Source organism: Pipra filicauda, unplaced genomic scaffold, assembly GCF_003945595.2.
Source record: "Pipra filicauda isolate LSUMZ 115617 unplaced genomic scaffold, ASM394559v2 scaffold164_size1636381_pilon, whole genome shotgun sequence".
Taxonomy (NCBI): domain Eukaryota; kingdom Metazoa; phylum Chordata; class Aves; order Passeriformes; family Pipridae; genus Pipra; species Pipra filicauda.
Window position 1 is genome coordinate 396,878 of NW_024104151.1, and position 27,428 is coordinate 424,305.

A 27,428-nucleotide genomic window follows, 5' to 3' on the forward strand; every position below is an offset into this window, starting at 1 on the left:
TTTGGTTTATTTCATGACATTTTTCTCGAACTTACCTACAACTAGAAGGTTTTGCTGCGTGTCTGATGTGAAATCTTTGTTCTTGTAGCACCCAGTAAGAGCCAAGTACCATAACCCTAACTCACATCAGATTTCTGCTGAGGTTCATGGAAGTTTTGCCAAAGTAAGGCTGCAGGATTTGACCACAGGTTTGCTGTACAGTGTGTAGTGCAACCTGTGCTATTGCTTAACTCTACCACGTTTGTTTCTAATGACAGTTTGCATAAAGATGTCTTACAGGATAAAGTTACAATAGGCTGTGTTACAGGGACAAGGTAAGAAAACTGGAAATTAAAGCTAGAAAGACCTTTGTCTCTCTAGGAAGACAGTGAATGGTGTTGTATTTCTTTTGGCATTTTAATGCTACTAAATTACATCTCCTCTTCAAACATCGTTAAGGATGTTTCTGGACCCAACTCCAATTATACGCGAGATACAAACCCTCCAGCGCGCTCAGCTTTCCCTCTTTATATCGTTTCATCCTCTCCCCCACGCCGATCCCCATATTTTAATTTAACTTGCAGCTTCCTGCCGAGTCTCCCCAGCTGGAGCCCATCGGCAGCCGAAGGCTCCTCTCACCCTCCGGGTGCATTAAAAGGCATCACCTGTCCCAGCGCTGCCGCTCGGGCCGCCCGCACCTGGGCCCGGCTGTGCTCGGCTCGGCATTGCCGGCGGCGGGTGCGGGTCCGGCTCCTCTCCCGCATGCGGGTCCGGGTCCCGGTGCGGGTCGGCGCCGGGGGGAGCGGCGCGGGGCAGCGAGCACCATGCAGGGCCGGGGCCCGGCCCGCCCCGGGGGCCGCGTGTGCTGATGTAATCGCCAGGCAGCCAGCGCTGAAATTCAACACCGCGGCGGGCAGGAGCTCCGCCGGGGCAGGCGGTGCAGCGCCGCTCCGCCGCCGGACTCCGCGGGCAGCCGCGGGGCGCCCCCGCCGCCCGGCCCCCGGCGCCCCCCCCACCGCCGCGCCCGCCCCCGCGGGCCGTACGCGGGCCGGGCCGCCCCCGGGCTTGCGCGGAGCTCGGCGGAGACCTCGGGGCCGCCGGGGTTTCATGGGCAGGAGCTGACCCTGCGGCGGCGCGGCGCTCGGCTTTCCCTCGGATCTCCGCTGCCCGGGCAAATGCATACAAATGCATTTGGGAGCCGAGAGGACAAGGCGAGGACGCATCTCTCCCGCGGCACAAACGTAAGCGGGAGCCGGGGAGGCGTGACGGCGGCGACGGGGCGCATCGCACCGCATCGCCACCCTGCCGTGGGGCGGGTAGGGCACGGGGGCTGCTGCTCAGCTCCCCTCCGGGGGCAGCGGACGGTGACCCCGGCGGGCTGTGTCCTCAGCCCTACCTTCCGAACGCCAGCTGTAACCCCGCGGGGTCCCCAGTGCCCCCGGCGGGGTGCTGACTCCTCGCATGGGTACCGTCTGTGCCGCTGGCTGTGCGTCTCTCCCCTCCGCACTCTCCCATGACGTCCTGGATGTGCCCCATCCTGTCCAGCACCCTGGTGTCGTCCTTCTCCCCCCCGAGCCCACACCAGGCAGCCTGGCTCTGGGGTCCCCGGGGAGTGGAGACAGCCCGACCCTCGAGCCAGCGCACCCCTGATCCCCGAGGGGGAACGAGGATCCCGGTGGCCGCAGTGCCCATAAGGAACCGGGAAGCTCCTGCGCCCTTTTGGTACCTAGCTCTTAAAACACAGCAAACAACCAAAACATGCAGAATTTACGTTGAAGAGCTGAGGTTACTCTCTTAATAACAGAGATAGCCAGATGAGGTGCTTTGTATTTATGCACTTCTACAAGAGGCTGAAGTAATTCTAATGCATCCTCATCTGTGGCTCAAAGTAGAGCTCCTCTCTCTACAGTTTGCCTAAAAGCAGCCTAGGCAAGATGATTGTGAATTTATGGTAGTTGTAATATTAGAGAGGTTACCATTATGTGTCTGTCTTCGTAAGGCACTAATTTTGTTCTGGCTGTGGCTTAAACTAAGTTTACTGAGTTCTCCAAGCAGGACAGAAGGATTTGTTTTGTGTTATAGGGAGGATTATGCTGCCAAAATGTGCCTGGTGTGTAACTTGGTGCATTAAAATGCTTGTGAGCAGTTACGTGGCTGCCTGAAGGTGGCCTTCCCAGGAGAACTGTGTGTTTAATGGATGTGTTTGGAGGACTTATTCAGGAATTGACTGAATGCAATTTAAAAAATGGTTTTATTTGATAACTGTAAATGGGTGTTACTGATGGAGAAACATAAATTGCATTACAGGAAAGACAGACAGTAGCAGAGATGCAGTTTACTCAGGTTAAAAATCTGAGATAAGAATATATATCTATATACTTTTATATTGTTTACCTAATTTACTGGTCTAGAGAGAAAGCAATCTGGTTGATTGCCTGTATTAAGAAGCCAGAATTCCTTGCAAAAGATCAGGTTTCCTTAGTATATGTCAAACCAGTAAATCCCTTGCAACCCTGACCACCTTTTGGTTGAAATGCCATTAGGTCAGACCTGTATAGGGGTTTCTCTGCAGGTTAAAAAAATAAAACAGCTGCATAACTTCTAAATCTCTCACCAAGTTTATTGACAGAATATTTAATTTTAAAACATGAACAGCCTTGTCACCCTTGTTTCTTGCAAGCATTGAGTTGTAGAACATTTGAGGAATGATCTACAAAATATACAGAGACAAACCCTGTGAAAGAAGAGTGTTTCACATGAGTGGGAATTTGAGTTGCATACTTTTGCATTAATACAGATGAAAATGGTGTACACTATCTACAGAAGAAATCTAGTGTAAGAAATCACAGATTTACTCATAAAATGGTTCTAAAATTATGTCATTTTCATTAATTTTTTTCCTTTTAAAAATACTAACAGAGTTGACTGTTCTTTTGGATGTGGTAGTTTCTCATTTTAAGCCAGATGCTGTTGGGAGAATGTCTGGGCCACCAGTCAGGGAGTTTCCTTTCTCTGAACCTGTACAACCCTGTCGTGCAACTCTTCTTAGGTCGCTGCTCCTCTACCTCTCGCCTTATCTTGTATTTTTACCATTTTCCATTCATTCAAATGGTGACCTTTGGCTAAGGGTACAGGAGCTTCCCCCTTTGCTGACTAGTTGCATGGTGCCATCTGTACCCAGAGGGCATGTGACTGTCACCCTGGAGAGGCTGTTGGGTCCCCTCAAGCCATGTTGGTAGTGGGTCTTCTAAAATTTGAGAAGGAGCACTGGACCCAGTGCCTCATCTCATTATAGTATCAAATAAAGTTATTTTTCTTTTCACATCTTGAAAGATAAGATTTATAACAGCTTGAGGTCTTTGAGAAGCCCAGGTCATCTCTGTCTAGAAGGTGCTACGACCTTTCCCAAAGCTCTTATCTGGTTGGATGAACCCAAATTGGGCCATTCTCCTCAGCAGTCCCCAGAGGACATCCGGTGAAACAATGCAGATGGGGCAAGTGCTGATATTTAAACCATCATCACTGATGAGCACAGGGTTGAATGCATCTGTGGCAGTTCCATTGGGAACAGGTTTTCCTGTCTTCTCTAGCAGCAGTATTTCTTCCTTTAAACTGGATATTTAGGAAATTAGGCTGGAACAAAGAGGGTGATGCTGTGCACTGACCAAACCTGAGCTCTGTATGCTACTGATTAGTCTTCAGAGGATGGAATTTTGCATCATTGTTTGCCAAACTTGCTTTGAAGCTTATCAGTTTCCTCATCCATCTGTCACCCCTAATGCAAAAAAACTGCCATGGGTAGTTGCTGTCCACTCTGTAGGAAGAGGCGAACAGCCACAAGATGTCAAAGATCATCAGAAAGATAAACTCATTTTTAAATGGAGAAATAGATCAACCACATTTGATAGTGCCTTCCTGCAAAAGATTTATAGTAGCCCTCAGCCTGCGCTTGCATGTAAAATAAAGAGGATTAAAAAATAGGCAAAGGGGAGGAAGCTCTGGAGATACCCAGGCTTTAGGACAGGACATAGCCAAGGTGTATTGGAACAGCTTCATGTGTGATGTTTAAGTGGGGGAAAAACAACCAGCATTTGAGTCAGCTGGAGTCTTCCTTGCCACATGCTTTTGTGTTTTTCTATTGTTGTGTCCCAACAGAGCAGGTCTCCCCAAGATCTGTGGGTTCAGCCAACACAAGGGCTAAGTTCCTTGGAGCTGTGGCAGATGATGGATCAAGCCACATTCATGTTAGCAGCAGGGAGCCTGAGGTCTTAGTGGCTATGCTGGTGTGAGAGTGGAGGCTGAGAACTGACTACTCTGCAGCTTAAAATCTGCAAATGTAAAGAGTAGTGGTCTTGATCAAGAAGAGAGGGTTGCACGAATGGTTTCTCTCAAAAAGACAGAATTTCATTGTTTCATTTTCAGCCCCGGAGGGTTCACTTGTACAACTTCACTTTAGGTTGCACATGGTTTCATTTACAAAAAGTTTTACTTGTGAAAAAAGATAGAAGGAAGACTATCTTTTCCCACATATTAGAGGACCTCCAGCCCTGTGGTTGTCTCTGGTCCCTATTTTTTCTCTTAGTTGTTCACTCATTTGTTCTTGACATTAGCTGGAGAGCTCTGGAGAGGCAGACATGTGTCTTTACCTCTCACTAAATGTTCCTGTATATCCAATTACATCTGTTTAATTTGCAGCCCTGGGAGCATTTTGGAATTTCTTGCTTTCCTACGGTGTTTGCTGGGACATGACAGAGGCAGATACCTGACACACACAGCATTGTACCTGGTTGGTGTTGTGGAATAGGCTGTTGTAATGTTAAGAGGAGTCATCTTTGAATTCTGGACTCTGGGGTTCTTTGAGCATTCTTATTTTAGAGATAGCTGAAATGTCTTACGAGATTTTTAATTGTAAATCCATTTTGCACCTTTAAAAGTCAAATAGAGAGTTGTCCTAAGTTTTAGCTGATACGGTGCAATGCATGGGCTTTCTTTCTGACACAGCTACCTCCTGTCACTGAGCTTCTCATTAGATCAAAAGATGATGCATTGTGTGATGCAGAAGCTATGAATTTGAATTCTGGTCTTTAGAAGTGAAAAAACTGAAGTGAGTGTTCTGTAGCTGATGTGCTATTTGGACAAGTCAATGTTAGGTCTTTTGTAGGAGTGGCAGAACTGCTCCAGTAGACATTTCGTGGCTGTAGCGGGAGGAATAGCTGGGGTCTGCAGTGGTGGTTAATTAAAAAACATGTCTTTACAGGCATGTTGGGATTTGTAAGGTGTAGTTTCTGCCCTTCTCACTTCCATAATAAGAACTGAAGCACTGATGCGTATTTTTGAGTATCCTATACGTTCTGTGCATTTTCTTCTAAAAGACATGATGTATCTGCAGTTTTCCAGTGGCAGTGATGACTATTGTGTCTTAATGTTCCTTAAATTATTCATTCTGATGGCCAAAATTTAAGGTCTCACAATATGCAAATCCACTTGGTAAAACCAGGTTTTTGCTCTGTGGTTTTCATGCACTTGGATGTTTCTGGAACGTTCGAATTGCAAACCCATGGAAGGAATAGTAAGATATTTCACTAAATACTTTTATATATATGCATGTGTACATGTATATCCATGAAGGACCTTGTCTCCCTCTTTGAACCATAAGGTCCTGTATGAAGTGGTAAGGTTTTCTTCCTGCCCTGCCAAAGTTACATCACATGAAATTACAGGTGTTCAGTTGCAACTGTTACTTTCAAAATCTCTTCATTCCAGCTACTCAAATATTCTCTGACTTGGTTCAGCAAACACTTTTAGTCACTCTAGCACTTAATGTTATGAAAAATCAGTGATGTTACATACCTTAATAAGCAAGAGGATTGAGCTGCAGCTTGAGCATGAGTTGTTAGTGTCAGAACTATATTTCTGATTTTTTGAAATATTTCTCCTCAGAAGTAGATATAGGCTACTATAATTGTTACATACATCTGTGCCTGGATATGCAACATTAACAGAAAATATATTTCTCATTTATTAAAAGATTCAGTCACTGATAAGAGTGTGATTGGATGTTAATCTGGCTAATATATGATAATGGATAAGAAACAGCAGTCTGTTTTTAATCATGGAAAAAATATGCTCTTTGTACAACATTCAACAATTTTAAAGCAAATTTTGAGCACATAATCTATATCAACCTTATACATATTTGTTGGAACAGCTGAAACATCAGTGTGCTATCAACATTATTCTCACACGAAATCCAAACCACAGCACTCTACCAGTTACTAAGGAGAGAATTAACTCTATCCCAGCCTAAACCAGGACAGTGAGCCTATGCTACCTATCAGTTCTGTATTTTCATATCTGAGCATGGAGTTTTAAGTTGACATGTGATGGGATTTTTTTTACTCTGTCAAGAGCATGTCTTTCTTCGAGCATGATAAAATTTTATAATACAAGGAAAAAGCATGACATAATATTTTCATTTATGGGAATATGATGTGATATAGTGAAAAGATGGATAGCAAGTCAAAAGTATTTAATGATCTCTATAGGCATTAACTTGTCATTTATTTTATGGTTTCTTTACATTAACATTTTCTTTCCAGGAAGAAATTTACTACAAAGCAGCATTCATATTTGAAAGCTGCTGCAAGAAAATATAAAGCAGATGCAGTCACTTTATTAATAAAAGCCAGTATAAAAATATATGTACTATATAAGTTGTACAATGTGATGGCTTTGATTCAGGACTTGCTGAAGTCAGTGATATCCTGTCATGGACTTTGGATGTTGAATCAAGCTTCTAATTCCTTGGATTTCTGAAACTGTAGATGTTTTCTCACATGTTTTTTTTTTCTTTCCTTCTTTCTCTTTTAGGAAAGCTCTCCTTTTTATTGCAATATGTATAGCTGTGGGTATTGCACAAGTACCCAAACAAGGTGAGAATGCTTTGTTCATAACAGGACATTTGTATAATATGTTACTAGATGAAAAGAGTAAATGACTGTTGTTACCAGTGACCTTAGGTTCAGTTCCTTAATTCACATGACTTAAAGAAAATATCAGCTACAGCACAATGAGAGCAAAAGTTTAAAGTAACCAGTTTGGAAAAGATGACCTTTTGAAAATTACTCAGATTTTCTGTCTATGAAATTGCTTACATATTTAAGCAAGCTCTTCATAAAAAAGAAGCCTTGTACAGTGAAAAGGCTTTGATTGTGTCTTCACTGCAAGTGGGTGTCCTTGGGGGTGGCAAGCTATGACTGAGTTACCTTTGCACTTAAGACTGCAGGCAAACCACTGCATATAATAAAGGCTTGGTCTAGGCTGGCATCATTAAAAAAATGTGAAATTTGGTATTCATTTGGCTTTGCATTCAGATGCAGATGTTAGTGAGGAAAAAAGGTTGCCTTGTTTTTAGTTTCTTTTTTAATCTGCCAACTGTTATAACAGCACCAGATGTACAGCTTGCTCTGGGAATAATAGCATGTTGAGGTGGTAGAGGCTAACACGCCATGTAGTCATGTCTTATTTGCCATGAGAGTGGCAGCATCAGTTCTCTGCCATGTTCCTTCACTGTACAGGTGAAGCAAGAAATAGGTCATCCTTGGCTGATCTGTTAACTACAAATACTCATCTGAATACAAACAGCTGGGTTGTGTGGTTAAGACAAGACTCGTTCCTGATAATGTTTTGTTAGAGCCCTTTGGGATATCTCAGCAACCTCCCACCATTATTCTCACCAATGCCTTTTTCCAGCTCCTCATTCCCAGATATTGGCAAAACTTGTGTTTCCTTTCAGTTGTGTTTTTTTGTTTTGCTTTTCCCCCCAATTGTCTTTGTAGTTATGCCTTCCATTAGTTGCCTGTTGTTTGCCTGGTAATATTGGTTGTTGATTTTTCACATGTGGCTAAATGGAGGCCATACGCTTTTGTGATGATGGGATTTTCCCAGATTTTTCTGATAGCTGAGCCAAGTTCTCATCAGAGGAGGGGCAGTGCCATTAGATGTGTGTGGCCTGACCTGCTCCAGGCCTGCAGGGATGGAAAGGGAAGAGACTGTTTTAGGGAGGCAGTTTGCAGTTTCCCGGTGCAGTGGGAGCAGGTGAGGGATGCCAGAGGCAGGAGTGCAGGGATGGTTTGAGCGTCTTCATGCTTTCAGCCCACCCTCCTCCTCTGCAAAGAAAGAAACTGTTTCTCTCACTTCTCATGTGCCTCAGCCTGAGAATAGTTTTTCTATCAAAACTTCAGGCAAGAACTGTGAAGGCTACAGGACTGGGGGCGCAGCGACACAAGCAAGTGGGTGCAGTCCAAGGATTACTTGCCTCTTGGCTCAGAACACTTCCATGCACATAGCTTTGCAGAAATGGGGTAAAACTTCCAGTCTCAACATGATTATATGGAATTATATTTTATTTTGTCACCATCAGAGAAAGGAACCTTATTTTTTTGTTATTTTGTTGTTGTTGTTATTGTTATTCAGTAGCATTTCTAGATAGCCACATGAGAAACCTTACTGAATGGAAACTCCAGTGCACAAGTGCCACATGCCATATATGACTTCATTTTCTTTAAGTCCTTGCTTGGGATAAAAATGATGCATTGAACCTTGATGCAACTTGCTGCCCATGGGTAAATTTGGCCCCTCTTGCACTATATTTGCATGATGTGCAAAAGAGGTTGCAAAAAGCAACTCAGAGAACAGCAGACTGAGGAAACCTTCCCGCCCCCCCCCAAAAAAGAAAAAAGAGCAGCTCAAGTATATCCTTCAGTCTCCATTTATAAGCTGCAGAGCTAGCACTATTGCACTTGCAGTGCTTAGTGTTTGTCCAGGATCGGGATTGTCTGCTCATTAGGAACACGTTAACGCTTTGTTTTTTAAATTTTCTTGGCAGTTATATTTAGAAAAAAAGAGTGTTCTGCCAAATACAAAGATGCTAGCTAATGAACGCTCCTCTCCTGAGCTGAAGAGACAGCCTGGTGCTTTACATGAGAAATTATGCCTTGTTCAGTTTGGTAGGCTGCTATTAATTGTGTTCAGTGAAATATATGTAAAGATACAGTCTCAGTCTTTAGGAATCATACTTTGAGTGTGACTCAAGGACATGCGGAATCCATGTATCTCGTTAGCTTTCCTATGACAGCCACTCGACCTAGTGTCCAGGAGAGCACTGGTTGCAGCCAAGTATCTTAATTTACCCAATTGCAAATGGATCATCACTTAGAAAATGGGCAACCTGATGACTACTCTCAGTTCTAATGGAGCTGACTGATGAATGGCCCTTGTCTTTTCCTTACCCATACTGGTAAAGGGGAAGGGAGTAATGTGTATATTAGGATTGCTGAAACAGAGAAAGCATCTCAGAGCTCCTGCCTTCAGAGTAGTCATAAGTATGGAGGAGTGTGGGAAATGAACAAAAGAGACTGAATGAAATACGGGTGCGAAACAATCAAATAGCAAATACCCTCATTCCTCCCCAGTTCTTTTGTGGGACTTTCCTTGTGCCACAAGAGAGTCAGAAGGTTTTTTGCCAAAGCTCATGTTAGATTTTTCCTTCCCTTTGTGATGCAGTAAGGCTGTGAATTTCTAAAGTCCTCCTAGGAAGTGGAAGGGGAAAGCACTGGATACCAAAAACCTAAAACAACTTTCCCTTCAAGAATCTGAACTGTTACGATTTGGGGGACTAATGAGTTGAGTAAACAGTAAGTGAAGACAGATGTTTTGCAGGCATGGGTAAACAAAGAAATCTGACAACTGATAGGTAAAGAAAATAGTAGTTGTCATGCTGGGAGGAAAAATGAGGATTGCCTGCTCCCAAAATCCTGTATGCTGCCAAGAGCTTCTGAAAGCCTTAAAATAAAATAAAAATACACATTGGATCAGAAATTAAATGACTGGCCAAAAAAATTTGGAACAGCCTTTTGGCTTGACAGTGGGTTAACAGGCAGCAAGTCAGCGAGGAATAATTAGTTTATACTTCTTTAATGTCATTTTTCACATAACATTTCTTTGTGTTTAGCTCTCTCAGGACCTGTCATTGTTCACAGAAATCTATTTGCAGGACATGGAGAATGTCTTATTCCTCATTATGCTCTCTGATGATTTTCCTTTATTTGATAACTTGTAAACTATGTGCTGTTTTCAAATCAGAAGAGCCAAAAATTTGACAATTTTGCTTGCAGTTTGAGATTAGTAGTGATAGGCTTGAATGTAATTTTAAACTGACTATTTTAAGACAGTTTAAGGTTTTTATTTTATACATCAATTTATAATATTTTGGACATATCACATGCATTGTTATTTTTAAATACAGGTATATCATTAACAATTTTTAAAAATACAAGTACTTGCCAAATATTTCAGGTTAGGATGTGATATTTAGGCACAACCTTAAGTTAGTTTATTGGCTGTTCTCCTCTGTGCAGTCAGCTGGCCCAGTCAGTGCACAGAAGTCCTGGAGCAGTGTGTTCAGACTGGGGTATTATTTGCATGTGTGAGATTGCATTGCCCAGAGCACAGGACCTGTATTTCTTCCTAACTTCCCTTTACAAGAGCAGTGCAAGGACAGTTTTCTTCTCCAGAACTACAGGCAGACCAGGCAGGGCCGAGGTCCTGGGAAAGTGTGGTGGTTCATTAGCAGATGCATCGTGCTTCAAAGCTCTACTGTAACCTGACCTCTAGTATCAGTCTGACAGATAAAAATGCAGCCATAGTAAATTAATTGCTCTGAGGCAAAACATCTTGAGAAATTGGCGCACACATGACTTTCTGCAAAGATGTGCTTTCTCCATACCTCCGTCTGCACTGGCTACTCTCCAGGATAATCTTGGCCCATCTGTGAATCTCAGACATGACTAGAAACACTACAAGGTGTGTAATTAATTTTCAAGATGTACAGTGCATTCAGGTTGATACTTTTGTTTCCAATTTATAAACTACTCTCAAGGAAATCTCAGGCGCTTTTCATAATTTATTACTGAAACTAAGCCAACATCTGTCTATTCTTAAAATTTGCTATGAATACATTCACTAAACAGAGAAAGGGAAACTGGGAAAGGAGACCTTTTTTCCACTGAAGGAGTAAACATCCATTTGTTTCAGTTGCTCTCTTCTCTTAATATGGTAGAGAATCCTTAACTTTTCTTGTTTACTCCAAATTTTTGTTGTGCCATTTAATAGCTTTGTTTACTTTATATAGGCACAATGTCCATAGTAAAAATACCCTCACCTAAATGCTATAGAAAGTGACAGTGTCTGCCTGTCGGGCTTATTTGCTCAGTGGAACTATTAGATACTACAAGTAATTTTTGGTATAAATGCTTCACTGAAATTGTTCCAGTTAGGGGTGGAAAAAGATGATACTGTACACTACTGTGCAATGCCATGAAAACTAGTGTTTGGTTTACCTTTGTGCAAAAAACCAGAAAATTTAGGTTATTGGGCCCTTGAACTTATTTGTTCCTAGCTCCTGCTGCGATCATAGTCAATGCTGAAGTTAGTTCAGGTTGTTGGGTCCCATCCAGTTGGGCTTTGAAAATCTCCAAGAATGGAGATTACACAATGTCTCTGCCGCCCTGGTTCAACACTTAAATACTTTTGCGGAGAGAAGGCTTTTTCTTGTATGGAGCTGGAATTTCTTGTATGGCAGCTTTTGCTTGTTACTCCTCAGCTTTTCTATTTTCCCTATGGCCTCAATTCAGGTAATGAATGGTTTTAATTAGATTCCCCCAAACCTTCCCACCTCAAGGCCAAGCAAATGTAGTTCCTTCAGCCTTTTCCCATATTTTAGCTCCCAGCCTTCTTGTTCCTTATTTCCATGATTGTGTTTTGACTCAATTTCTGAAATATTTCAGTAATACCTTTCACAAGAACTCAGTTTTACTAATCAATTGATACCCTAAATGCTGTCTTATTTTGCGACCCTACAGAAAGGCTGCTGGGCATGTGTTTAGCTCCTACTCAAGCCTTTGTAGTGTTTCAACTGCATTATAAGGCACCTATCAGTATCTTTATGTTGTTCATCCTGAAGGAAGAAGGTGTCTATGCCTACCAACTCCAACATGCTTAAATCTGATGTAGGCAATACCAAATGAATTGGGTCACCTTGGACTGTTGATGTACCTAAAGTGTTTTTGATTTCTTACCCCAAGACAGATATGACTTCAGTTAATCAGGAGGCTAAATGACTGTGTTTCTGTCCGGTAGGTGAAGATATTTAGCCAGGCAAAAGATGGAGGCACTGTAAGGTCCAGGCTAAGGAAAACGTTAAAGGACAAAACTCACATTGTATGAGACAGTAGAGAATCCAACAATGAAAACACCACTGCCAATTCTACCCTGTAGGAAGATCTCTCAAGACTTCTATATGCCAAATCCATAAGACATAAATCAGTAGAATAGTTGGCTTCTCTGTCTCCTTAATGTTTCCTGCTGTGGAGTGCACTCTTAATTCAATGTTTTGTCAGGGTAGCTACAGCCTTGTGTTCTTTAGGAGGACAGATAAGCCAGAATATGGGAGCGCTGCCCCTTGCGTCCTGACTATTCTCCTCTTTCCTTGCTCCTCACCACTCCCACTGCTGCAGAGTTCACCTCATCAGTACAGGTAAACAAGTGTGAAGGGGAAGGAGGTGGTAGTGGTGCACTCTGTTGCATCACCTCTTCAAAAGACCTTTGTTTTCTTTTAGTCTGATTAGTTAGCACAGATATATACAGTCATCTGGAAAGAAAATTCCCTTTAAAGCCAGCTCTGTAATGGCACTGGGCCTTGCTTGGCTGATTGACATTCTGGTGAAAGCACAGCAATTCTTCCCAGGTACCAGCTGAATTACCCCTGCAACACGTAGTAGCTCCTTGGCAAGGCCTACCTTTGTATTTTGCTTTGAGCCAGTGACTATCTTTTGGTGCTCTACCAGGGTGTTACTGTGTTATGAATAGTTTTTCCCTTCTTATAAACAAAGCAACTCTTCCCTCAAATGCTTTTATTCAACCTTTTCAGAGAAAGAGAAAAGGCATGGTCTTATTGCAGAAGATTTTTTGCAGAAGAAAAAGTAAAAAAAAAAAAGTAATTCTCTGCTCAAAGAATAAACAGGATTATCCAAATAAATAAGAAACTAAGCAAAGCCTGTTCACTGATCACTGTGAAAGTTTGAAGGGAGCAATTGGGGATTTTTCACTTTCATAAGTGAATTAACCTACAATGTGCATTGTGTGGGCCTTTCTGTGTATTCGTTTTGTTTACTTGGCTTTTTTTTAAGATGGAATTTTTTGTCTTGCTTTAATTATTTGTTTGATTTATGTGAAAAATCAGTGTACCTTGCCTTAGGGATTTGTTGGCCTTACTGTGTGCAGAATATATGCTTTGGGAGGTACAGATTTGTTAAGATGTTGTGTGTAGCTTTGTGTATATAGATCTGAATTTATGAGCTTGTAAATGAAATCAACAGTATCCCTTTATTTCTTTTTACAGCAATAGATGTTCTTCATCAACTGGGCCTTGTGAAAGATGCTCAAGAGCCCTCAGAGACAACAGAGCCTTCTGCATCATCTCTGTTACCTCAGGGTGTTCGTCTAACTGCATCGGGAGTTGTACTAACTAGTGATGCACATATTGAGTCCCCCATCATTCAAGTCATACCATCAAACCTAGGGCATCAGTTCACCATATTGGTTGGGTTGTACTCTTACAGAGTCAATAATGCTTTCCTCTTCAGTATTAGGAACAAAAGTAGACTGCAGTTTGGTGTCCAACTGCTACCGAGAAAGGTAGCAGTGTACACTGGAGGGAAGCAGTCTGTATACTTCAGTTATAGTGTTCATAATGAACAGTGGCATTCATTTGCCATTGGCATTGGAGACAAGACTGTCTCAATATATGCTGAATGTGGAAAGAAGTACTATAGCAGTGAAGTACTTTCTGAAGTGGAGACATTTGATTTGGATGGTGTATTTACTCTGGGAAGGATGAACTCTCAGTCTGTCAGCTTTGAAGGAGTTATATGTCAGCTAGATATTATCCCCTCTGCAGAAGCCTCTGCAAACTATTGTAAATATGTGAAACAGCAGTGTCGCCAGGCTGAAACGTATCGATCTCTGCCAGGAGCTCCACTTGTGTCAGATGGGCTGGATATTTTTTCGAAGATGATCATTGATGAGGAACACCGGGAAGATATATCAGCTTATAGATGGAAGGATGCATCAAACATGCCTGTTACCAATGTTGCTCAGATTCACTTTCTACCAGACCACTTTGAGGCAAGAAATGCCTCTGCATTGGAGTTTGCAGAGACCAAACCTCCATTGCTGGAAGCTTGGCCTGAAACAGAACTCCAGGAGAATGTCAATCTGCCTCTTCAGCAGCAGATGAGCAAAAAAAGAAACATCACTAAAACTCCTGCAGGACCAAATCCAGATAGTTCAGCTAATACCACAGAAGAAGCAGGCAGACAAAGTGAGCCTTCTCTGATCTCTCCTGTAAAACAGAGTAAAACTAAAAGCAAGGGAACGGAAAAAGCAAAACAGCATTTAGATGCACTAAGCAAAAAGCAGCAAATCTTCAACACAACCCTGTACAGTTTGCCTGCTGAGCTCCCTCTGGATAATCAACTCAGTGCAGGGCAGGAAGGTGCACTTGATGCTGATGAGACTTATCATACAGAAAACAGTTATGAAATTGGTATTAATAATTATGCTTATGACTATGAAGATCTTGGCAAAATATTTGAAATGGGAAGTGTCAGAGGTCCAAAGGGGGAAACCGGACCTCCTGTAAGTTATCTTTATTACTCTTCTTACTATAATGCAGCAATATACATTTAACAGAGGCTTTGAAAGAAACCTCTCAAAGCATGCCAGAGCTGTGACTGCAACTTCTCCCGGCTGTACTGTACAAATGTTTGTCTGCCTTAAATATGTCCCTTTCTTGCATGTAGTTTTGGTGTAAGTGTCATATATTTTTACTTACTGGAAGAATATAAAGACATTCAAGAGATTCACATTCTGGTGAAGCGGTAGGCAACCCAGGCTTCTTTAAAATTTTGAACGCAGCTAGATGTTTGTAACTGCTAATTACAGAGCTCGCTGACTTAATAAAATTACAGGCTAAATTCATACAGTTCACAAATACAGATGCTGATCCATGAAAAGAACAACCAGTCTGCTTGGAAGACTGACTCAGTTTTCTTAGGTGAGCAATGCCATCAAAATTTATAGTACTAGAAAGTGAGCAGTTGCAGAACCTAGTCTGGTAAAACCATTCATAACCCAAGGTTATTGGGATGCCAAATGGTTTTTAGAACAGTCTTTTGAGATTTTGCAGCATTTTTTCAGTTAATAGGGTAAGTGATTCCTGATACAATTGCAAATGCACAGTAGTATTTCTAATAGAAACCAGTTTATCCTTTCCTTATTGTGTGCACAAGGCTCATAAACTTTTTAATAGATAAAAATGGGGGCAGTATATATGAAGCTGCAGACCAGAAAGAACATCAGTTCTGCGTAGCCTGGGGAGTATGACAGATTGTGCTTCATACTTGTGTGAGCTTTTGGTTAAATTTTTTAAACCATAACATGGAGTAAATAATTTCACTTGCGTTTTATTTTTTCTTGCTTTTTTTTTTGATTTGTGTAAGTGTTCATCTGTGTGGTTATTACTGGAAAGCAATTTAATATGTGATAAGCAGTTTCTAATACATATTTGAATAAGCCCATAAATTTATTGTGTTTATTCTTTCAGGACTGAAATATTTTTTCTTAAATTAGTCAACAATCAAGAACCTATTCAGAAGTTCAGTTTTTACTCTAAACAGGATCCAGGCACAAAGGAATTGCTGCACAATTGAAAAATGTGTTAACAAGTAATTCACACTAGTTTAGAGGTGCTCTTGCTTAATCTTTTCTTAATGTGAAGTCAGTCTTTTTTATTCTTTTTTTCCCTTATAATAGTATTTATGGAGACATATCACTAAGTATGTAGCTGCCATCAACATGAGGTTAATTTCCATTTTTGGAGCTTAAGATGTTTGGTAACCACTAATGGAAGCTTTTAATTTTAGCATATAACTTGTTAGTTTTGATTTCAGTCAGTCATGACCAAGAAAGTTAAATCTGTTCTTTTTTACATGGTGCAGAAATGGCTGCTGATGATGATATTGGTTGTTTGAGTTATGAAGAAACTCCAACCAAATGCTTTGTTTTGGTTTTTTTCTTACATACAGGCACTATACACACAGTGGCAAAAATGGCAGCTGATTATTTGTAGGGTTCAAAGATCTTCTATGCCTGTCTTACAGAGTGGGGTTGCAGAAGTTTGTCTCACCTAGGAACGAAGCCTGTGGTCTGTAGCAGTGAATGTGGTGTGCATTTACCCTGAGGTGTTTTGCTGGATCAGGATTTAAATAACATTACAGGAAGGTAATATAGACTTTTGTGGGCACTAGGTTAGCTGAAGGGGCCTGCAGCACCCACTGTACCAGAGGCAAAGTTAAAACTGCACTGCCAGAGCAGCTGACACCAAAGGGAGAAGAGGTCTCTGCATGAAGCGGAGAGCTGTGCTCTGTGCAGATTCTGTGGTGCAGTGCCCGACACTGTTGTTGGCCTCAGACTTGAAGAGATGGTCTTGGTTTACTTTCTCAGTCTAGTACTCCCATGTAGAGAAGACCAGAGATAAGACAGCTTTTATATGTGTGGCTCTAACACTCTAAGTAAGTACTTACAGAATCTTTACGAGGAGCCTAAAAAAGCAACATTGAGGAACTTGAAAACTTCCCTTGCAGCAAAAAATCCTGATGAGGCATGAAACCCCCCTCTTTTTACTTCTTTCATTATGTTGTGGTTGATTTGGATCTTCTTTCAAGATTTGAACACAGAAGGAATGTTCGTTCTATTGGAATTGACAGGCAAGAACTAGCTTTTGTGGTTCTTCAACTACTTAGCTTCGTTTTAGCTTTTAATCATCTACCAGAACTGATTCTTGCCTTCTGTAATTAGGCCCCTTGTATTCCATGATCCCACAGCTGTGGAATTCACCCACCATGGCAAAGCAGAATTCCAGAACTCAGGCTTTCATTTATGGATAGTGTAGAAAAAGGGGCACCTATTTCTTCAAAACTATTAAGACCCTGATTAAATTCTAGCTGTTGCAATTTCCCTAGAAAAAATATAGCAAGTGTGAAGTGGAACAGTGTGATGTCCTGAAACACTACTTTCAAGAAAATGCTGCTCTGTTCGTTGGAAGAACCACTGTGTTGCAGAGGGTGTTTGCACTCTGTAAAGATTACAAAAATAAATGTGGTGTGTGTTTATCTGTTTAACTTTCAAGTTGATATTTTTCATTGCACAATCCTAAAGCAGTTTGCAGTAACACGATGCATAGTCCCACACTGGTAAACGGAGGGGTAAATGTGAGCTGAAGAGCTGATTTAGGTTACTTGTTGGTAGATAATTGCATCTTCAGGTCTACCTGCACAGGATGTGGCCTTCCAAGAAAAATGAGCTGGGAATTTGTTTCCTCTATTGGAAAAGCTTTGTGGATTTTGAAGATACTTAGCTAGGAGGAGGAATGGTAGAAGACTAAATGGTGGTATTCCCTCTAGTTGGTCAGGAGAAGCAGTCTGGAGACATTGCCTAGAGGAATGGGCAATGGGAGATGGCAAAGCCTGCGTTAAGCAGAGTTGAGTCCTGAATGAGATGCTCTTTTGTGGGAGAGTGAGAACACTGAGAGGGCAGTTCAGAGATCCTAAATGAACAGCAGTAAGGGTAGCATCACCTGCCTTTCACTCCTAGCTTATTTCCCAGGTGAACAAAATTGCTTGCCAAGGCTCTCCCTGCCCACAGATTGTTGAAAACTGATGCAGTTTCCCTATCTTCTGCACAACCATATTGAAAAACTTTAACCCATAATCCAAAGCCATATATATATATGTTCTTCTGATGTTCATGACATTGCTTTGACTGTTGCAGGAATTCTTGAGAGAGAAATGGAAGGACTTCCACAGCTGTAAAGAAAGGAGGTTAATCATACAGAAGTGACTGCCTGCTCTAGGGCATTTGGAAAGAGAAGTGTGTGGGTTTTGTCATTTCCAGTGAAATGCAAATGAAACAAGAAACAAAAATAATAGATGGACATTCAAGTTTGGTAGAGTCCTTGTTTCTCAATAATTAAATTAATATCAGGATGAAGTTCTTAAAGAAGGTAAACAGAGCAGGATAGGAGCACAAAGAAGAATTCTGAGTGATGGGATCAGAATTCCAGGTGGCCCAAAACCAATGGGATAAAACTTAGTGCAGTAGTACAGAAATTAAAAGTATGAATAGAGGGTGGGGGAGTAATTGGTTTGATAGTCACATGAGGATCATAGATTGGTATCACACTGCAGTAGAAAATAAGTGCATCATACTGCTGTGATGCTTGGTTCATTACTAGGTATGGTGAGTATCAGGCTACTTTTTCTACTGGTTTGGGAATGATGACATTGCAGTTTGGAGACGTGTCCTCAGTTTTGGATGAGGAGCTTTAAAAAGGATATAGATTTTGGAATAGGTTTGAAGCCTGATGCATCTGTTTACTTCCCTGATGTACTGCAGGTATTTTGGTGATGTGCAGAAAGGTTCATGGGTTTTTTGCTTTGCCTGCCTTAGATTTTTGACAATTCAAGCATAAAATTTGTTTAATTTAGTCTTTTAAAAAAAGAAGTGTTTGGGATGAGGTGAGTTTGAATGGTTGGGATGTAGTCAAGTGCCTTTTAAAGAGAAACTTCAATGAATAGCATTTAGATATTAAATGGCTATGGGATCAACATATGTCTGTGCAGAAGTTTTAACTACTTAATGCAGAATTTATTGCTATACATCTGAAATCTTAGGGCCTTGCTATATGTAAATTAAATTTTTCCTATTACCTCTGGGTAATAGGGCAAGTTTAAAATAGATGCATCCATAGAAGGGCTTCAGTATCCTAGAAAATGTCTATGAAAGTTCACCATTACATTCATTACAGTGACCATTTGAAAGGTAGTGAATATTTCTGGAAGAGTAACATCTACTTCTATTATTTCATCATTAAGCAGTGATTATTTGGACTTGAGTTCCTCTGCTTAACAGCTAAATGACATTTTTGCAATTCCTGAAGACAATGTTGTAGTACTGTTCTTAAGATACACATGATCTGTTTTGAGCAAAATGATCTTATTGAATAAATTTATTTTAAATTTACATCTGTAATATTTATACAAAGTTTTTTTTTTGGTGGTGGCTAAGACGTCAAAAACTAAAAACCTAATTGCATCAGGTTTGTTTAATTATTGTAGTAGTAGTTGGAGGAAAAGCTATTCAAACAAATGACTTATTCCTTGGTTTAAGAGAGATTGGCTCACTCTCAGATGTTGACTTCTGTGGCTTACATGGATGCCTAAGAGGCTTAAGTAGCTTCCTAGCTAGTATTAAAAGAGTCACGTCGATTTGAAGTTGTAGTTGCTTTTACAGATTGTAGAAATACATAGGATGGAGTAACTTCTTACAGCTTGTTTGAAAAGCATTTCCAGAAAGACTTATGTGTGCTCTACTAAAGTCTACTGTCAGCAGACATGTTGCTTGAGTTGCAGGGAGGAGTCTGTACTGGAGGCTAAAGGGTAATATACTCTGATTCAGGAGAGTCCTTGTTAATACTTCAGTTAAACACCTGGATTGCTGGGACTGGTTGCTTGTTATTGTTAACCAGAGACTTCATCTACAATTGTTGACTTGGTTTTAGAATGCCTTGAGAAAGCACTATTAATCTCTGTCTGAATAGTTCAAAATATAATTCAGAGCGTGGTTGTGATTAGATTTTCTTCTTTTTGTGGTTTTCTTTTTGTCTGAAAAGGGATAATTACTTATGATTTAGTGTAATCTAAGTGAAATTGGGTTGGATTTGGGTTTTGTTTGCTTGTTTGTTTTCTTTTGCAAAGGAGGCAGGTGCTATTTAAAAAAAAATTAGATGCCACATAGGGAAAAATGTTCTCACGGCCCTCGTTCAATAAACCACCAGCAAAGATCAGGGATCTTAATAAGATTTCTATTAGGAAAATGGGGAAGTTTGGCTATTAATGGATTTTTAAGGAAATGTAGAAAGCATTTGAAACAGGGATATAGAAGACCTTTTTACTGTAAACTGCAGAATAGTTGCAACTATTCTACTTAATAAAAATATTTTTTCTTTTGTAGTCCCAGGTTAATATTCTAATCAAAGTGCATCTTTTAAGCTGCAATTTGAGAGGAGATGTAACAAAACATACTGCTTCAGCAGTGCAGGGTGGGAGCTCTCTGTGCCCTTCTGAGTGCATTTTTGAACCTGGACAAGAATGCCAGGTCAAGAGTTTTCCACGTGTCTGTCTGCTACATTTTTTGTGCTGTTAAACATGGGGTCTTTTTACTTCAGAAAGATACGAGGATGCTAGTGAGCATTTGTGCAACCGTGGTGAATAGTGAACCTTCTGTGCTAAAAGTATGACATGCTATGGTTTGATCTAAAGACCGGGGCGGTTACACAGATTTGTGTCTTCTAAATTGCACAGAGAGGGAAATGCAGGTATGGATTTCAACCTGACTTAATGTAGTGTGTACGGACATACAAATATTCCCAACTACGATTAGACTCCTAAGATAATTATGATTAATTGAAGAGAAAATTATTTTTTTTTAAATTTCCCAAAACAGCAGTGGTTTTCTCAGAATTGTCCACAAGTGGTCTGTATTTTGGACAAATGAATGTAATTAGGTTGACAATGCCTAAAGTCCATAATCAGCGCTGTCTTCTCTGCCAGTGACATTACCTTTCCAAGAAAAATGAAGTATCACTTACACAAAACTGAGGTATTTTAAAAATGCAATTTTTGTCTTAATGAAATGATTTGCTCATTGCTAATAAAACCCCAAAAGGTGTTTGTCTTTTTCCCTTCTCTCTTTTTTTTTTCTCTTTTTCCATTTTTGCAAAACCTTTGACTGGCCATTTCAGCAACTATAATTGCCTTTCTGATTTTCCTGGTATCCTTGCCAGCTTTCAGCATTGTTGTTCGGTATGGGCAGTGTGACAGTGTTTTGCCCAGTGTCTCAGCTGAGAGGCTGTTGTACATATAGAACACTGGAGCATGAGGAAGTCTGTGTAAAAGAGCAACTAGAATCTCTTCCTCCTATCCTGACTGACCTCCTTCATGAGGTTGGACTTGCTTGATGCCCACCTTCTCTTGCAGAAAGTACACGGTATCTGTTAAAGCTGGGGCTTGCTGTGCAGGCATTGGATGGGAGCTGAATTCACCCTTAGGAGTAGCTCATCTATCTGTAGAACTCTAATTTGATAGATGAAATATAAAGTAGTGCAGATTTTAGTCTAGAGCTCTCATTTGTATTTGAGTACAATGAAGTAGATGCTGGGGGTTTGAATCTAAACAGTAGTCACATACAGAAAAGGAAGAGTTTCTATGACCAAAACAACTAGATATGCAGGGGATGGTACACTGTCCAATATGCAGACTAATAATCTAATTCATTTGTGAAAGATACGTGTGATTACACACTAGCATTTAAAAAAAAATCTGTGTTATCCTTGGAGAGAATGGTATTCATTATATACAAGGGCAAATGTGCTGTAAGTTATTCTTGTTAGAAGCTTTTAATAGGAAACTGAACAGTCATTTATCCACATTTATTTTCTTCTATTTCGTGTCTGTCTTTTCTCTGAGGTGGTATCTTATTTTTTCACAGTTACTCCAACATTTCTGAAGTGTTTGGCATGCCAGCATGCTTATTAAAAAGGCTTAATTATTCTCTATTCTTTATTTAGAAATACACTGCACTTGCTTGCTTCACCTGATCTTTTCTTCCCTTAGTACCAATACACTTAAGTAAAAGTTATTATCCAGACTTCTAGCTCCAATTTGTATGGTGTAAGATACTTTCTAAACAGAAATCTGACTTGGAGTCAGATTAAAAACACGCTTGCTTGTAGTTTGGGAATTTGTTTCCAAATTGAGAAGGTCTGCACAAGCAGAAGGTTGTCAGTTAGGAGAACTGGTCTCATTCAGACTTGTGATACTGTCCTTGTGTCAGGTTTTAGGCTCAACTGCTTTGATTTTCTATCACCAGGGTCCTCCAGGTCCTCCAGGTTTACCTGGTCCTTCAGGAAAGAGAGGTCCTCGGGTGAGTAAAACAACTATGTTCTTCTGCACCTCTAGGCAGATCACCAGTAATCAAACTGAAGTTTGCACATTTTGGTTTTCTCAACTCTATTCATATACTCAGTGATTATGGAAGTGTATGATTGTTAATACTTGAGAGATATGTTACAGTAAGGCAAAGCAAACCTTTTCTTCTGCTGTGAGCCTCCAGCATAGTTAATTCCATGTACGAGTGCATACACTGAGCATTGTTACATTTGTACCTAGCTTTTGCTGCTCGCAGTATTAACTTCTAGTTTTTCCATGCTGCTCCCATCTGCTGCAATCTGAGGTCATATTCATTTGTTTTTGGAATGAGGGGGAGTGAGCAATGCAGGCCATAGCCACAGAGGAGCAGGCGGTGGCTATAAAATTAACCACTGCAAGACAGAGGCGGTGGAAAAAAATACTCCTAAAAATCTGGTTTAGTCTCTTGCACGTGGCAGCTTGATCATAACTTGATAGGTATCAGGGCACTTTGCCAAAGCACCGAGCTACAGTAGCAATTAGTTATTTTGTGTGACTCTGCAACCCAGCATGAGCAGGGACGGAGGCCTTGCCCTCTGCCAGGGGACAGAGCACGGCCTTTTGCCACAGTGAGCACAACCCTGTGTCCCAGCTGGCATGAACGTGGGAGGAGCCTGTGCCACTGCACGGACTAGCTGATGAGGCAAAAGAGGGTGAAACTGTGTTTGCACAACTGAGTACAAAAGAAATATGCTTGAGGAGTCCCTGAGGTCATGGTTGATTTTGAGGGCTTCGGGGAAGGGCAGCTGGAAGGAACAGGTGAAGATCTGTTGCGTAGATGATTTTGGACCACGGTATATAGGGATGTAAATGGTTGTGGCTGGAGCACCCTCAGCTACGCAAATCAAAAGTGGGAGGTAAGGGAGTAGTTCATATGCAGGCTCAGCAGATGTGTGGGAGGAGTTTTGATTCAGCCGTTGAGGAACGTTTAAACAAGCTGCTGCTCAATAGCTTGTTGAAAGCCAGCAAAGCACAGGATGTTCAAAACTTGGCCTGACTGAGTAGGAAACTGCACTGGTTAAAGAGGATGAAAACCAAACTGATGCTTTAGAGCAGTCAGAGGCAAGGGAGTAGGAGACACATTTAAAAGTATAAAATGAAAAGCATTCCTTCAAATCCATGTCTTCATGACTTCTTGGATCCTTTTTTCAAGTTATCCTTCTACAAAAGAGCTGACAATTCTTAAACTGAGTTTTTTATGTTGCATACTGTCTCTGCCGAGGATACATCTGGCATCAGGGGAAGGATCCCACATACCCAAGTAGATCATGAGAACTGGGAAGCTGTGTTTTTTTTTAGAGGAGGCTGTCCATATATTTAAAGCCATGCCTGTTGGTGAGATTACTCTTGCTCAGTTATTTGTTTGGGATTTTTTCCTGCAGGTCTTTTTTTATAGGTATAGAGTACTTAAAAGCACAGTGCTCTACTGTGTGAATTTTCTGGATTATTGTGTAGGACACGCTTGCCAATGTGAAGAGACAGCTTACAGTTAGGGTGCCTGGGAAATACGAAAAAGGCTGAGGTGAATATTTACCAATAGTTCTGAGTTTAAAATATATTTGTATGGGCTAAGAAAGTCTATAAAACTATTTGATCAAAAATAAATAGTTTTAAAATGCCAGTACTCTTTAGTTTGTACAACACTGATAAATTCAAGCAGGTAAAGCTAGTGAAGGTACATGGTATGACAGGAGTTTTGTGAGCCAAAGAGCCTGTGAAAACCTTGTTGATGCAAAGTTCATTCTCTCATCTACCAACCTGCCCCGTGACTTCTGTCTTCTTCACACGAGCTTCCCTTTATTATCCTAAAATGTGACTCGGGGTGTCAAAGACAAACAGCAGAGTGCAGAGGTGCATTGCATTGCCTGTGCCTTTATCAGGGTCTCTCAAGTGTGTGTCCAAACCTGATCCTGACAGACATTCATATGGTTTGGACACTTTGGGAATGTGTGATTAATGGTTAGAGATTTTCATTAAAAATGGAAATGATTTTGATCCCTGTAATTCTATGGTAAAGAAGTCCATATCTGACAGTTAAGTTTTTCTGAGTGTCTTGACTTGTTCTGAGTTTCTCAGTAATGAAATTTCAGCAATTTCAGGATTAATGATGGTGTGAAACTCCTCTGATGCCTCTCATTCCACAAGAATACTTTTGCACTTCTGTATTGTGGTACTATGACCCAAGACAATAACATTGCAAGCAACGAAAGTAGGAACCACTTCAGCACTGCAGCTATGTTGGCACTTTCTATTTGTTTCCTTTCTCCTAAATCCCTGAGAGTGCCTCCAAAGTTGCCAGTGTGCAAATTAATCTCTCAAACAGCACATGGGATTAGCATTTCTGTGGAGTTATGTCAACATTGTCATTAGTGAAAGGGAGCACTAACAGATACAGCTTTCAGTGTTACTGCAAGGTATAACTGGTAAATTCAGCCTTGTGTGATGGAAAGACAAACACTGAGTTTATCTGTTGTTAGACCACTGAATATACAAGAAAGTTGAAAAGTGTTTTTGTTGTATTTGGTATTTGAATTAGTTGTTTGGGTGGAATTTTGGGTTTAGTTAATTCAACACAAGTTTTGTTGCCAACTTACCAGTGACAGGTTTTCACCAGTTTGGTCCTTTAGCCAAGGAAGTTTAAAGATGAATAGCTGCTGACAGCTATTGCAGTAAATAATTTCCCTGATGTGCAGTTTTTCAAGGAGTGAAGATTGCTGAATGTGTTGCAGGAACAGACACTTATACTGAAAGGTGTTGATAGTCTTGATAGCTTATTCTGTTTCTGGAGTGGTTTAAGTTGAATTCTTTTAGTAACAAGCCCATTTTCTGCACTAGCTGTGGGACAATCAGGAAGATCTGTGATTTTTTTAAAAGAAGGTGGTGTTGCTTTTAAGTCATTGAGAACTCATCCACTTCCTTCTCTTTGCAGTGTATAGATGGGTACCTCAGAATGTGATTTTACTGATTTTTTTTTTATGCCATGCCTCCGAATGTTGTAGTCGGAAAGCAACATTGCAGTGACTGTGTGCCAAATACCTGCTACGAATTACCTGGAAAGACAATAGAAACTGAGATTTTGAAAAGAAAAAGAATTACTCAATTTCATTTTAATTTTTTAGGAAGATGCGTGTGTTTTATGTCTTTTGAATCCTTTGAAAATCCTAACCATTGCATCTAAAAGTAGCAAAGATGCAGTAAAATTATTCTCTGCAAACTTCTCACATGTGTTCAGTGGAATACTGAGTAATCCCACTCCTTGTTCTTTTTCTTTTGTTTGGGGTTTTTTTAATAGGGTATTCCAGGACCACATGGTAACCCAGGTTTGCCAGGATTGCCAGGTCTCAAGGTGAGTAAATTTATCCATGTTGCCATGTAAATACATGAACTTTTTAATGACTTTTTGGAAGGCCCAGAACTGTTTCCTATAATAGAAGTAATTGGCTTTCTTTGGTTTACAGATGGAGAGTGCTACTATAAACATATTTTAATTAAATGTAGTCACTCAAATTGAACTTCATATCAAAACAAAAAAGCAGGTTATTCAGCAGAAAGAAAAACACCTGAGTGTGCAAAAGATGACTTGGAAACTGCTATTCTTGCAAGTAGTCTGTACTTCCCAAAAGAGTTCCTGTAAATCATCTCAGCCTCTTTGATAAACTGAAATTTAAATGAGAATAAGCACTTAATTGCCATAACCTTTTGGTTTGCCTTTCAAAAAAAAACAACAACAAAAAAAAAAAAAAAAAAAAAAAAAAAAAAAAAAAAAAAAAAAAAAGAAAAAAACTTAGACTGTCGTTCTTTATAAATTGCTATTTTATTGTCCATGTCCAACATTTTATATTGAAATATTCTGATATTTCAGACTTTATTACTTGATTAATATGCTACAATAATTTTCTGAAGATTTATGGATGTGATATTTAAAATAAAAGACAAAATACTGGATTGGAAGCTCAAATAACACCTTCAAACTTGTGTAACATAGGCCCTTTAAATAGATTTGACAGATTTGTGCAGTTGCAAAATGCCTTCAACTCATATTTAGTTTGAACCATTTGATAGATATGTTAGGAAGAAAGCAGCACCATGATTTGTTTAGTACAATTCCTAATTGCAGGAATCTGACCTGTCGTGACAGGTGTTAAAATCTGCTTGAGGACATAAAAAGAATTTTAATAAAGCTTTCCATGTCAAATGCTGTAAACCCAAGTACTCTATTTTATGTTTGTTTTCATTCTTATGTAGTTCTATAGGAACAATTAAACTTAGAGATTCATAATTAATTTTTACCATATTTATGCTGGCTGTATAATAGAATATACTGCTAGGAAAATAATTGTAACCAATTACTCCTAGGCTTTGTTTTATAAATTATTTTCCCCCTCCACTCGATGATAATTCTGATCAGTTCTGTTGCTCTCTCCATGACTTTAAGAACAGAAGGAATTGTACATGTGTGTATGTACTGATATATATTTTATTTAGTTATAAAAACATATATGTTATTAGGTCCTTAGTGATCTCTTTCGGTTCTGTTAGACTATAAATTATCTTTTCAATAAAAGTATATTTAAATAAAAATTAGCTAGATGCTCATGAAGTTCTGGCTCTGAGGATCCAGTTGACCCACACTGAGTATGTAAACTGAAACAAACTTTTGTTTGATCTTAAAACATCACAAATGAGTTGTAACGATTTTCTGGCAGAAAATCAACACAGAATTTTATTCTGTCTTTAAGATGCTGAAGGATACTTTATGCACTTGCTTTTGAAACATGAACAACCTTAACTGGTACCCTTACAGCATAGTATCCAGCCCTGAGTGAGAGCCAGCAGTTCCAACCAACACCTGATGTCCTCAGCATTTAATTTCTGATAAGCAGTTGAGGGATGTTTTTAAAGTAATTTAAAAGTGTCCATGAGGTTTGGCTTTATTCCTGGGTCTCTGAAAAATAGATTAGTTAAGAAAATCTATTTTATGGATTCTGTCGCTGCTTTAACTACACTGTAGTTAACTACAGCTAACTCACTGTAGGAGAGACCGGTGTGGCAGTGTCCTTCTCCTGTCTGCTGCCCAGCCTTGGATGAGGACAGTAATGCCCAGCCAAGAATGATCACCTGTCTCAACTGCTAGGCACAAATTCCTTATGGAAAAGAGGCTTTGTCTGCATTCACAGCTCTGTCCTTCCCAGCACAATGTCCGTGCTGCATGGGAAGGCTGAGGAAACCTGGACAAGGTTGTGG

The 27,428-nt window shown here is 40.3% G+C and overlaps 1 protein-coding gene across 1 annotated transcript in view; it reads left to right on the forward strand.

Moving 5' to 3' along the window:
- The first annotated feature begins 1,058 nt into the window (after positions 1-1,058).
- The window catches only part of COL24A1 (collagen type XXIV alpha 1 chain), a 125,584-nt gene continuing 99,214 nt past the window's right edge, over positions 1,059-27,428 (forward strand). Inside the window, exons 1-5 of the mRNA XM_027719937.2 lie at positions 1,059-1,220; positions 6,850-6,911; positions 13,439-14,736; positions 22,087-22,140; positions 25,477-25,530. Coding sequence (XP_027575738.1) covers positions 1,165-1,220; positions 6,850-6,911; positions 13,439-14,736; positions 22,087-22,140; positions 25,477-25,530 — 1,524 coding nt within the window. The 5' untranslated portion in view covers positions 1,059-1,164. The remainder of the gene's footprint in view (positions 1,221-6,849; positions 6,912-13,438; positions 14,737-22,086; positions 22,141-25,476; positions 25,531-27,428) is intronic.